Source organism: Psammomys obesus, unplaced genomic scaffold, assembly GCF_907164565.1.
Source record: "Psammomys obesus unplaced genomic scaffold, mPsaObe1.curated_primary_1811, whole genome shotgun sequence".
Lineage (NCBI taxonomy): Eukaryota > Metazoa > Chordata > Mammalia > Rodentia > Muridae > Psammomys > Psammomys obesus.
Window position 1 is genome coordinate 11,687,645 of NW_026587216.1, and position 14,104 is coordinate 11,701,748.

Consider the following 14,104-nt stretch of genomic DNA (forward strand, 5'->3'; position numbering starts at 1 on the left):
TAGGCAGCTGGTCTTGGATTCATCCCTCCTCTCCTGCATTTGTCCGTCCAATAAATCTCTATTAAGAGATTTGCTGCCTGGTGTGACTCTCTTATTGGAAGAAGCCAAGAAGCCCAGAAGAAATGAAGGAATGGGGCTGAGGCTTCTGAGCTGTTCTGCTCAGCTGGTATTGGGGACACCCTCCCTTGGAAGCTGCAACGGCTTGAGAAGGTGCTTCTCAGCTCAGTTGGGGATACTCCACACTGGTAGCTGCAATCTCTCTGCAGAGAAGGCCTCGTCTCAGAGCTGTGCCATTCGTGGGCTGTGACTCAGGTTTCCCTTCCCTTGGGACACTGCCCCACTCCAGTGTGGTTCCCAGGCTTCAGAGTTGCGGGTTTCCTGGACACCTTCCTATCCCAGCAGGAAGGCAACAGTCACATCCATTCTCAATCAGGACACAGGACTGAGGAATGTTTGTTATTGTTCAATTACCTTTCTCCACCTACAGTCTAGGCTTTCATTCAGGAAATGGTGTCACTGTAAAGGGTGGGCCTTCCACTTCAATTACTACAATCAAGATAACCCCCACAGGCATGCCTAGAAGCCTGATTCTAGATTTTTGTCAAGTTGACAATTAACACTAGCTATCACGCCTGTGCACTACTTTCTTTCTACATCCTTAACAAATGTCAATGTATGTAATCAACCTGAGTGCAGTGTGTCACACACACAATGGCACACTAGTCGTTCATAAAGAATGAAACTATGCACCACAAACATACTCAGTGGTGACTGGCGCTTACTACTCTTGCAGAGATCCCAAGTTTGTTTCCCAGCATCCACATTACTCATAATCATCTCCAACTTCAGTTCCAGGGGATTCAGCGCTCTCTTGTGGCCTCATGCATGTAAATAAAAGAATTTTCAGGGAAATTGAATGGAACCAGAAGTCACAATTCAGACAAAAAGAGAAAGTAGAGAATACAGACTAACTTATAAAATTCAATCTGAGTCAAAGCGCTTTGGGATATGATATAGCAATTTGTGAAGGGGGATTATGAAAACATTGCTAAGTTTATGCTTTTTTGGTAAACATTCAAAAATTGCTGGCTCTCACTGGTAAGAACTAGTGACGAAGTGCAAACGAGAGTGCAATGACTTTATTCTGGATAAAACAGGTATTCTGAACGTGTTAGAAATGCAGTGCATGCTTCTTACCCAAGCATATACACAGATAAAAAACAAATGAGAATAGACCAAAATGTATAGACCTTTTACTAACATAGCCTATTCTGTCGAAGGTGGCCTGTGCTTTCTTTAAGCATTCTGTAATGAGTTTATTTCCATGCTATTTTAAAGAGGAAATTCCACATAAGAAAGACTGCCAATAAAAGATGAAGATGAAATAAGAGGCAAGCCCAAACAGACTGTTTCTGTAACACTGAAGTACACTGTAACACTGATGTAAGGCTTTGCAGAAAGTGTAGACTAATGCTTATTCAATCTGTGGAACACCTGGTTAAAGGCTAAACCCCAAGGCCAGTTTAGCAAGACAGGGCATCCTATCAAACCCAGACCGTTTCTGGGCACTAAAGCAGAAGACTACTTTTAGAACATAATACTAAGTTGGGCAGTGGTAGCACACACCTTTAATCCCAACACTCAGGGAGGCAGAGGCAGGCAGCTCTCTGTGAGTTTAAGGCCAGCCTGGTCTGCAAAGTGAGTCCAGGACAGCCAAGACTATACAGAGAAACCTTGTCTCGGGGAGGGGAGGAGAAGGAACAAAATTAATACTAAGATTAGTCTGACAGACTTGGCATGCTGTTGGTGCACATCTTTAATCCCAGCACTCAGGAGGCAGATGCAGGTAGATCTCCTGTGAGTTCGATGCCGGACTAATCTACAGAGTTCCAAGAAAGCCAGGGCTGCATAGACAGACCCCGTATCAAAGACAAAACAAAAATAAAAAAGATTAGTCTGATTGGATAGGATGGAGGCAGTTATGAAAATAGGAGGAGTCAACTCTAGCTAACAAGTATTTAAGAGGTCCGAAGCTCGAAGTGTTGAAAACCATGTTGAAAGGGAACATGCGGTCCCTTTCCTGGACAAGCCAGATGCTCTCTCCACAGTGACTACCCTGCTTATTCACTTTTTTCCCCTGAATTTCTGGCCTCTGGATACTGAGTGTGGTTGCTAGCAGATGCCTAAATTAAAGGCCCCAATGTGTGTGTGCAGGGGTAGCGCTACACTGGAGCACAGAAGATGTAAGGTGCAGGCTGACCCTGACAAGAGACCCATGCCAGTCTGCCTAGGTTTGAGTCCTGGCTTCACATCGTCACCTGGAACTCAATCACTAAATCTATCTCCTTGCCTATAAACTGCTAATTTAGGACCTAACCTCAGTTTTTAAGCACTAGATGAGAAAGTATTTGTAAAGCAGTTACTACAATGCCTGCAACATAATTTGTTGCATGCATCTCTTATGCATGGTTCTACTATACATAAAAACCTCAGACTTTAGAGTTGGTGGCTATGATAGAGGAAAAGAGAACTGCAGGTGATGATAGTGGGGTTTTAGAAGTTATCTATTCTGACATCAAATGGAACCTGGGCTTGACGGTACACACACACACTGTACCATGTAAGTCCCCAATGGGCCTACAGCTATAATTAGATTCCAACCATATGCTTCTGGCAACAGTATCACAGAAGTGCTGAGGACAGCATTGCACATCGGTCACTGTAGCGTTGGGGAGGTAGTGACAGGAGAGCCAGGAAGGAGTTCATGGTCATCTTTGGCTACATAGCAAGTTTGAGGTCAACCTGGGCTACATGAAACCTTGCCTTCCAAAAACAACCAACGTTACAAAAGTGATTGTATGACTCTTCTCTGGCATCCTTTCACTGTAATTCATCAAACCTGCACTTATTCTGTGTGTATTGCAACTTCTTATAATCAGTGGTTATAATTTATCAGTGCATTAGTTTTGCCAGTTTGAGTCTTACAGAAGCCATATATGAATAGTAAAACACTCTTGTATACTAGTCTTTAAATGCTAACTTTTTTTTTCATTTGCCTTATCATTTCTCTCCCTTCTCTACTTTCTAGATAAACAGAAACTGAAAACAGGTAAATGAATATGAAGGGAAATTCTGGATAAAAACCACAGATGATCAAGCCTCAGAAACAAACAAAAAGCTCGAGTGGATGTAGGTGAATCAAAGCTGGCACTGTGTTACCCCTGAGATTCAAGGGGCTGGTAAGATGGCTCCTCAGGGAAAGGCACTGCTTGCCAAGCCACACTGAACAACCTCAGTTGAATACTGGGAACTTACATGGCAGAAGGAGAGAGCCAACTCCCTGAAGCTATCCTGACTCTACATGTGCGCCTTGGTATACACGTACAGGGGGCAGGGGAGAGGTATGAATCAATGTCAAGGAGACAACTGTGCCACATGGCCAGTAACAATTCCATTGGATCCTAGTAACTATTTTTTTGTAAAACATGCCCTCACTAAACCCTATGAAAGAATTTACCTTCAGTTTGCTATACAGTTCAGAGATTAAATTACTGTCCAGTCTTACACAGCTAGAAGTTATAAAATCAGAAGCAAGTTTTACTCTCCTATAACAATTCTTTTACATCAGATAAGGGTAGATCTGAAACTGGAACACAAGCTTCTACAAGAAGCTCTGAAGAACCAAATCCAAAAGCATGACAAGAGTGCAAGGGAACTGACGGCAGGTCTGGATTCTCATGCTCAGGGTCCATACACAGTTTACACAGCCACGCAATGCAACTGTAGAGCTGAGACTATGTGCCGTGCAGAATGTATGCAAACTGCTAAAGAGATAGGCATGATGGTACATGCCTACAATCCTGACATTCAGGATGTAAGCAGGAGAATCTGGAATTCAAGGTTAAGGTAGGCCACTTACAAGGTTCAAGCCAGCTTGGACTACGACCCTGTCTCTAAATACATAAATAGATAGTTTCAAACAGGCTTAAATAGAATCTTGAGTTGCTGGTTGGATGCTCAGAACCACAAGAAAAGCAAAATTCAGAGCCAATAATCTTTATACTACAATATCCCAAGGTTAGAGAAATAGCTCAGTGGTTAAGAACATGTATTGTTCTTGCAGAAGACTGAACACAACTCCGAGCAACCATATCAGCTCCCAACTGCATGTAACTCCAGCTCCAGAAACCTGCTATTCTTCTGACTGCCTCAGGCAGGTACACACACACACACACACACACACACACACACACACACACACACACACATATGGACACACACATATTTAAAAATACAATATCCACCTGATTTTCATTGCTATCTTTTATTATTTTACAATATATTTCAAAGATTGCCATTAGAGTTGCCTGGACTCCTCTGAGTCCTAGAATAAGGAAACGTCTAGATACACACAAACATCAGTCCAAAATACCAACTGTCTTGAACCATCACCACCAAAAGGGCTGGAGTTTTTAAATAAATGTGTCACAATGCAAAATAAAATAAAAACATGTTGAAATAGAAAGTTTGCTCTAATGGTTATAGAAAGGAGGTGATTTTGTTGTTTTGTTTTCAACACATCTGGTTCTGGCAGCAAGTATTATTATGTATTATCAATATGCCCTGAAAATATCTGCTTTCTGTTTGTGCGTATCACTTGAATCAGAAACCAGATATGTGGAAAAATGCTCTATTTCAATGCCCTCCTTCCAGAAAGCCACAAAGGTAATGAACTTGAATGGTCTCATGGACCACAGTATTTTACAATTATTTTTCCCCAGTAACACCGGATGGTTTCAATTATCTTTAAAACAGAAACAACAAAGATGCAAGAAACCCTCCAGGGTCCAACTTCACATTCTCCAAGTAGCAAAGCAGCAGTTCTACAATAGTGATGAGGACGCATTTCAATTTCTTCTTATTAGTTTTTAACAATGTCGACATTAAAGTACATTTAGCTGGATTTCTAAACAGAAAATATTAGTTATCAAGTATTTTAGAATCTTAGGAAAGCATCACCTACATGTAATTCAGTCTTACTTAAAAAAAAAAAAATGTGTACGTCTTTAGTCATGTCTCTTACCTTCAATGAAGTCAGTTTGCTGGCTAGACATGAAAAATAAGAGTAAGTGTCCAATGCTGGCTTTCTTTCTCTCTAAGCAGTAATTTGGGTCTTGCTTTACTCAATTTGACTACAGTATTTTCTTAACAACAACAGAGGCAATAAAAAGAAGTATCTCTGGAATGGGCATGTGCCAAGCAGTTTACGTCTGAAGTCACACTGAGCAAAGTGGCACTGAGGCATTCGAGGCATCCAATTGTTTTCTTTTTCAAGTTTGTCAGTTTTTTAAACTATTACTTTTCTCTAGCAGGACACAGTGTCACCAAAGAGTAAGGCCAAGAGACCATCTGTTGCTCAAAAGGTCACAGTGGACCTTCAAGAGCCACTATAACCTAAGTGAGCAGGAGTCGACAGAGCCATGTTTGGTCACACTCAAATTCTCCCAGAAGCACTTTTCTGCTGTTTATGTCCCTGTGTCTTGACTGGCTTACAGTAACCTTATTAAAATTACAGCAAGTAAGACTATAGAGCTTTTTATAGAGGTTTTTTTTTTTTAAGGTACTGCTATATTCAATTAAGTATAATTCCATTTGCAAAATGCCATTAATAACGTCCTTTCTATAAACATGGTTGGTGAAATAAAAAAGGCACAGAAAGAGGCTAACTAGGTATGTGTTCAACTTTCAGAGAAGGGTACCAAAGCACATGTCATGTACTGTTCATGAAGAAAAGCTAAAATATTCAGTACTTCATGCACAACTTAAGCTATGCAAAACTTTTCTTCAGAGAAAATGAGTTTTCCTAATCACATGCTTCTGCAAAACAGAATGTAAAGCTGCACATACATTTGGTTTTAACAGTGGACCCATGTTTAAAAATAAAATATGAGGCAATTAAACAAAGAAAAACAATACCAAAATACCTTCATGAACAAATTCCACCTGCAGCCTCGGTCCTGTTTACCTGCAGCCATTACCCTGTGGGAAATGTCCAATCAAATGTAAAACTGCAGCACACAGTCATGTAATCTAGAAACGTTCCATGATAATCTACTGCAAACTGCACTCGACAGCTCACCACAATAATGGAAAGCTGCCCCTGTTGGTTTGCACAGTTCTTGAGACCCAAACTGAAGCTGAAGTCACCAGTAAAATGATCTGGATAAAAAGTTTGCAGCTGTGCTCAACCAGCTGGCTCCACCCTCAGGGTGTGAGCCAACCCGGGACACTGCTTTGTCCTGTTCCTTTGTGGGACTCTCATCCTCAGGCAGGTAGTCAGGCAGCTCTGTGTTCTCTTCCACTTCCACAGGGGCATCTTGGAATGGGACCAGCATCTGACACAGAGAAGCAGGAAGTGCCATTAAACCCCAACCTAACATGACACATATATGTCCTAAGGCACATCCTCGTCCTAAGCATCACCCTCATTCACAAGATTCTCAAAGATTCTATGTCTTCTAACATTCGCTTTTTTCTTGCAAGCAATGCCTGGGTTCTAGTACAGGAGTAACCTGTCTCTCTAGAAATGAGTTAAACAGGTATGGGCCCACTTTGACCCTCTAGAGTGCCACGAAACTGCTCTTCCGCAGAAGCCAAAGGAGTTCACAGCTTCCAGAACCACCTCATAACAGAGCTAGTCCTCACAGCATTTACTTGTTCAAAGTGGTATTTTTATATCCTTGGATTAGCAAAAGTAGGTCAAGTTAGAAAGAAAGTACTGAAAGAATATAAGGAAACTGTATCTTTTACTTGCATATGACATCTGAATCACATCTCCACTGAGCTCTAAGTTTTCTTTGTAATTCTCTGAACTTCAGAAAATCTCTCTATACTAAGACAGTAATTAACTATTAATCAAGATATACCACATTCTTCTATATTTCTTAACTATTCCTCTAGAACTGTTATAATCCACTAGTCATTAAAATAATCAAGAGCTCCAGTTTGATAGGAGTAAAGGAAATGACAAGTTTTACCTCTTCCCCACTTTCACTTTTCACAACTTGCTGAGCTTTCATGACCTTGGTTGATGCTATTGCTGATGCCAAAGCCTGGGCCAAGATAAAAAAACAATTCTCAATGATGATTTTTTTTTATTTATAACTTCAAGCATATTCAGTTGTTGAAAGTACTAACCTCTGCTTTCAAATCTGAACGAATTCGCACCACACATCTTTGAACAGCCATTTGAAAAGTAAAGCTAATAACACCTTTAATTTTTAACAAAGCCTCTTCACATAGATTTCTCCGAGACTGAAAAAGTGAGAGCAAACAATTATTAAAACAGATAGGAAATAAATCAACGTAAGCCACAGTGAACCATGCATTAGGGCTGATTCTGTCACTGTATAACCACCAAAGAACAAATTACACAAACCACAGAGCAAAGCCTACTACAACACAGAGGGCATGAGGCATGACCTACTATAGTAAGCCTCCACAACAGCCTATTCCTATCCTGGATATTGCAGGGAACTGAACATTGAAGGTACATGCTTGTCTGCCTAAACATGTCTAACACAGTAACACTAGCAGCATTATAATCTATGGTGCCCGGTGAAATAGCTTGTCCACTATGGCTATGTGTTATTTGGTTAGGGCTAGGTTTACATGGGGGGAGTAGGAAAAGTTCCAACACAACAGTAATTCCTGGCATATTTCAAACTTCTTTTTTTGTTGTTTGTGGTTTTGCTTGTTTGTCTGTTTGTCTGTTTGTTTGTTTTTTCAAAGACACGGTTTCTCTGTGTAGCCCTTGCTGTCCCAAACCTTATTCTATAGACCAAGCTGGCCTCGAACTCAAGGAAACCCCTTGCCTCTGCCTCCCAAGTGCTGGATCAAAGGTGTACATCTCCACCATCTGGTTCAAACTTGAATATTAATACATAGTTTTAATAATTTTTATTAGAAAGAAGTCACCCAAAGCTAATTTATATCATAAAAGAACAAATGAACAACAGAACAAAGTGCTCAAAAGCAGAAGCAGAAGTTCCTTGAGCTTAAGGGTAAGCAAAGTACAGTACATCAGCCCCTTTTGTGCAGTTCTGCTGAGATAGCCACATTCATTTACTTACATCTCATCTGACTCCAGTTTCATGGTAAGACAGAGCTGGCATTTACAACAGAGACCATATGGTATGCTTAAAACATTCACTCCCTAGTCCTCTGTTCCAGTTTTAAAATCTCTAGATCGATTTATTTTGTTTTTCTTTTTCTTCTTTTCCGTGGGGGCGGGGGATATCATAAGGGAGAGATGAACCTGGGAGAACTAAGGAGTGAGATTGGGGTATATAATGTAAAATTCCCAAATTATCAATAAAAATATTATGTTGGAAAAATCAATGGGCTTAAATTAGAATTAAAAGCATTCAGTGTTTGATTCACTGTCCCTTATAAATATTATTTCACCCTTCAGTAATGGCATTCCCAATGCCTTCCACCACATTGTCAAGCATTATCAGTATCCTCTTTTTGATTTTGGTTTTTGGTTTGGTTTTGGCATTTACAATATAACACATGACCTTTGACACTTTAAGGCAGGGCTATCAGTTATCCCATTTCCTACTTCACCACATCTTAGTCTGTCTCTTCCTATCCCACTATCCAGTGCCTATAATTAAGAAATCTCTTTTTGCTTTGACCCTCAGAAGACTTCCTCATCACTTTAGCTATATTTCAGTTCATAGTTCAGATTTTGGCAAGCTTACTCTTAATCTTACCGCATACTGGCTTATATTTTTGTGACGAGTTAGGTTTGAGTATGTGGTATATATGGGAGAGAGAGATGTATAGGTATGCATGTATTTGTTTATTGTTTATTTGTATGCACCCATGCATACAAGATAAAACTGAGGCCCATGTGTTTTTATCTGATGAACTATCACCTTAGCCCCTTTTCAATTTTTGTGTGTTGGCTTAAAAAAAGTAACTGTTACAAGATATACTGGAGATCTTTTATGTATATTAATGTATCCAATTTAATCAATTTTCATATATCAGAAATTTTCTAGAAATGTTTTGGGTTTTGTAGCTCAATTTCAATAAGTTAGTTGGTCCTGTCACAGACAATAAGGATGCAGAAGTGCTCCCTTGAACACATACATACTTACTTAACTAAACCTTAATCCTTAGGTTTAAGCCCCTAAATAAAGCAGGTAGAAAAGGTTGTAGTTATCCTTATAAAACCTATATAGCATAGGTAAAGAGGTAAATAGTGAATTACCAGTTTAAGTGTCTATTACGCCTAAATATGTAATATATGTCTATCCTTAGTTAAGATAACTTCAGGAGAACTTTCAACTCCAGTCAAGCAAGAGTCACACATACTAAATTAAATAATTAGGATTAAACAATTTAAAATATTGATAAAATATTATTGAAAAAACTATTTATGCTTGGATGCTTAGATATTAGAAAAGTAACATCTTTGGATGAAGAAAAAATGAGGTGAGCAAGGTGATAACATCAGTTATCCTTTGCTGTCAACTGGACTAGACTGAGAAGTGAGCAGGAGAATAGAAGAGCATGCCTTGTAGCAAGAGAAATAGCTCAAAGGTTAAGTAAGAGCACGGGCTGCTCTTTCAGAGGACCTGGGCTCAAGTCCCAGAATCCACATGGCAGCTCACAACCATCTGTGACTCTAGTTCCAGAGGACCCAACATTCTCTTCTGGCCTCCGTGGGCTCTGCACAGACACACATATAGGCAAACCACTCACAGTAAGGCACATATCTAGCATGTTGTCTGTGAGTGCCTCCCATATGCTGCAGTCCCAGAGAGAACACAAAAGGAAAAGAAGAAATCCCCAGCAGACATTCCCTACTATCCGTCTACAACGATGCACCATGTGTTTCAGGCCCAAAATCTCAGGGCTCAGGAACCATAAATTTTACCAAAATAAGCAACTCCTTCCCTGAGTTATTTCTGTTAAGTATTTTGACACAGCAACAAAAAGTCTAATAGAAACCAACCAGAACTCAGCAACCTCCCTGAGTTGAAGACAGAGTAAACAACTAAGGGAGCTTAAGGCAACTACAGTTCTCAGGGCAAAGCAAATGAAGAACAGAAACAGACAAAGAAGAGGGCGTAACACAGAGACAGCTAATCTCTCCAAAATTGAGTGTAAAGTGGTCCTCTTTTTGAACTGATTGATGACCAGTACATTTCTGTTAGGAAGCAATCTGAGGCTAAACAAAAATCTACTGTGGAGAACAGAAAGAACAATTCTATAGACTCACAATAGGTAGAGTGTATCATGTTCTAGTGAACTATACTAGAAAATAAATGGAAAATCACTGGGTAGGGAGAGGGCATACAGAGGGGCCCTGCCTCAGTAGTGCAGCAAAGCTATCCTTTGGTTGAAAGGTACGGTCCTGCATATAAAACTTCAAGCCAAGATCAATATCCAACTATTAACAACTTAACTGTGGTCCAGATTAAAGCTGAGCAGGGTGTAAAGAGCACACCTTTAATTCCAGTTTCTAGGAGGCAGAGGCAGGCAGAGCTCTGAGTCTGAGGCTAGCCTGATCTACAGAGCAAGTTCCAGGACAACCAGGGCTACAAAGACACATCCAGTCTTGAAACAGAATAAAGAATAACAGAATAAAGATGAAGAGTACTTAAAGACTGTGAATATGAATGCATGCAGTGTTTCACAACACACGAAATTAGCACACATTCAGAAGAGCACACAAACACTGACTTAGGGAAAAAACATCAAAAACAACATAGTCAGAAATAATACGGGTGGTAGAGTTGGTGCATAGGAGCATTAAACAATCCTCCTAAAATTTTTCTATGTCTAAGAAGACACAATATAAACATGCTATGGAGATGTCATAAAACACCTAAGTCAAACTTCAGAATATGCTATAAAACAATGTTCATAATGAAAAAGACACTGGGGGCAAGTAACGACAAGCTGAATGCCGAGAGAAGAAAACCAGTGAATACGGAAACAGAAACTATCCTAAATGGAGGAGAAAAGCAAGTGATATACACAGAATGCCAGTGAACTGTAAAGAAATTTCAAGTGGCAGACAACACATAAGGAGGAGGCCCTGACAGAGCCAGGTAAAAGGGAGAAAAATCAGTCTTGAAGATATGAATGGTAAAATCAAAACAAATTTGCAACAAGTTTAATTTCACAAAGCCAAGAAGTTGGATAAAACTGAAACGAAATAAACACAAAGAAAAGACTGGGCTCCTTCTAGCCAGTGAACTTCAAACTCAGACTACAGAGTAAAACCCTGACTGTCTCTCAGGATGCTCTGCAATAAAGCTAGCCTGTGAAAGACCTTCAGCATAAGAAAGGGGAAAAGCTCATATATCAAACCAGCAGCAAAAAAGAAAAGAAAGAAAAAAAAATCTTAAAAGCAGTCAGTGGGGGCAGAAGAGGAAAGAATAGTACAAATGACATCACAATTCTAGGCACAAAGAAATCAAACACAGGACAGTGTGTGGCTATCTTAAAGTGCAGTAGAAAGTCACCATGGAATCCATATCCACCAAAAATGAAAAGGGGGCTTTTTGGATATATGAACATAGTAGGAAACTTCAATGGTGAAAGTTACATTAATGAAGGAAATAGCTGGAAGCAATTTAGGAGTTAGTTTTGCTATGTGAGAACCTGTTGGGTGGGGAAAAAGGGAAAGGAAAGAAAAAAGGGAGGCAGAAACTGGAGGGAGAAGGGAGATGGAAGAAAGGAAACAGAAAATGAATAGATGCTTTGAAGCAACCAGAAGGAATGACAATCCACCATATAAACAAAATGAAGGAGAAAAACCATATGATCATCTCCTTAGATATCAAAAAAGCATTTGAATAAAACCAACACTCATTCATGTTTAAAGTCTTAGAGACATCAGGGATACAAGGCACATACCTAAACACAGTAAAGACAATATACAGCAAGCCTATAGCTAACATCAAACTAAAAGGACAGAAACTTAAATCGATCCCACTGAAATTCCGGACATGGCAAGGCTGCCCACTCTCTCCATATCTCTTCAACATAGTACTTCAAGTCCAATAAGACAACTAAAGATCAACGGGATACGAATCGGAAAGGAAGAAGTCAAAGAATCACTATTTGCAGATGATATGATAGAATATATGAGTGACCCCAAAAATTCAACTTCAGTAAAGTGGCTGGATAAAAAAATTAACTAAAAAAAAAAAAAAGTAGCCCTCCTGTATAGGAAAGACAAAAGGGCTGAGAAAGAAATTAGGGAAACTACACCCTTCGCAATAGCTACTAATAACATAAAGTACCTTGGAATGACCCTAACAAAGCAAGTGAAAGAAAGACCTGTTTGAAAAAAACTTCAGGTCTCTGAAGAAAGAAATTAAAGAAGATCTCAGAAGATGGAAAGATCTCCCGTGCTTATGGATCGGTAGGAGTAACAAAGTGAAAATAGCCATCCTGCCAAAAGCAATCTACAGATTCAATGCAATTCCCATCAATACCAACACAATTCTTTACAGACCTTGAAAGAACAATTCTCTATTTCATATGGAGAAACAAAACACCCAGAATTGCCAAAATGATCCTGTACAACAACAAATCATCTGGAGGGATCTCCATCCCTGATATTAAGCTGTACTACAGTGCAATAGTAATAAAAAAATTCATGGTACTGGCATAGAAACACAATGGTGGATCAATGGAATTAAATAGAAGACCCAGAAATAAACCCACACACCAATGGATACTTGATTTTTGACGAAAAAGCCAAAACCATACAATGGAAAAAAAGGCAGCATCTTCTACAAATGTTGCTAGTCTAACTAGATGTCTACATGTAGAGAACGCAAATACATCCATATTTATCACCCTGCACAAAACTAAAGTCCAAGTGAAACAAAGACCTCAACATAAAACCAGACACACTAAACCTGTTAGAAGAAAAAGTGAGGAAGACCCTTACTTGAATTCATTGGCATAGGAGACAACTTCTTGAGCAGAACACCAACAACACAGGCTCTAAGATCAACAATCAATAAGTGGGAATCTCATGAAACTGAAAAGCTTCTGTAAAGCAAAGGACACTGTCATCAGAACAAAACGACAGCCCACAGATTGGGAAAGGATGTTCACCAACCCTATATATGACAGAGGGCTAATATCCAGAATATATAAAAAAAAACTCAAGAAGTTAAATAGCAACAAATCAAGGAATCCAATTAAAAAATGGGTTACAGAGCTAAGCAGACAATTCTCAATAGAGGAATATCAAATGGCAGAGAAACACGTAAAGAAATGCTCAACATCCTTAGCCATCAGGGAGATGCAAATCAAAACAACCATGAGATTTCACCTTACACCCATCAGAATGGCCAAGATCAAAAACTCAAGTGACATCACATGCTGGAGAGGATGTGGAGAAAGAACACTCCTCCATTGCTGGTGGGAATGTAAACTTGTACAACCATTTTGGAAATCAATCTGGCACTTTCTCAGACAATTAGGAATAGTGTTTCCTCAAGATCCAGCTATACCACTCCTAGGCATATATCCAAAAAATGCTCAAGTACACAACAAGGACATTTGCTCAACCATGCTCATAGCAGCTTTATTCATAATAGCCAGAATCTGGAGACAACCAGATGTCCCTCAACTGAAGAATGGATACAGAAAGTGTGGTACATTATACCATGGAATACTATTCAGCAATTAAAAACAAGGAAATTATGAAATTTGCAGGCAAATGGTGAGAACTAGAAAAGATCATCCTGAGTGAGGTATCCCAGAAGCAAAAAAGACACACATGGCATATACTCACTTATAAGTGGATATTAGACATATAATATAGGATAAACATACTAAAATCTGTATACCTAAAGAAGCTAAGCAAGAAGGATGACCCTGAGTAAGATGATATAATTAATCTACCTAGCAGGGTATCGAAGCAGATGCTGAGACTCAGAGCCAAACTTTGGGCAGAGTGCAGGGAATTTTATGAAAGAAGGGGGAGATAGAAGACCTAGAGAGGACGGGAGGGGAGGGGAGGGGAGAGGAGGGGAAGGGAGGGGGGAGGGAAGGGGAG

General features: G+C 39.6%; 1 protein-coding gene across 2 annotated transcripts in view; it reads right to left on the minus strand.

The window, feature by feature from the left end:
• Positions 1–4,303: 4,303 nt before the first annotated feature.
• Armc1 (armadillo repeat containing 1) overlaps positions 4,304–14,104 on the minus strand; it is a 30,428-nt gene continuing 20,627 nt past the window's right edge. For both annotated transcript variants that reach the window (XM_055603472.1, XM_055603473.1), the window contains exons 5-7: positions 7,198–7,314; positions 7,038–7,112; positions 4,304–6,395 (exon numbers count right to left, since the gene is read on the minus strand). In XM_055603472.1, coding sequence (XP_055459447.1) covers positions 6,204–6,395; positions 7,038–7,112; positions 7,198–7,314 — 384 coding nt within the window. In that variant the 3' untranslated portion in view covers positions 4,304–6,203. The remainder of the gene's footprint in view (positions 6,396–7,037; positions 7,113–7,197; positions 7,315–14,104) is intronic.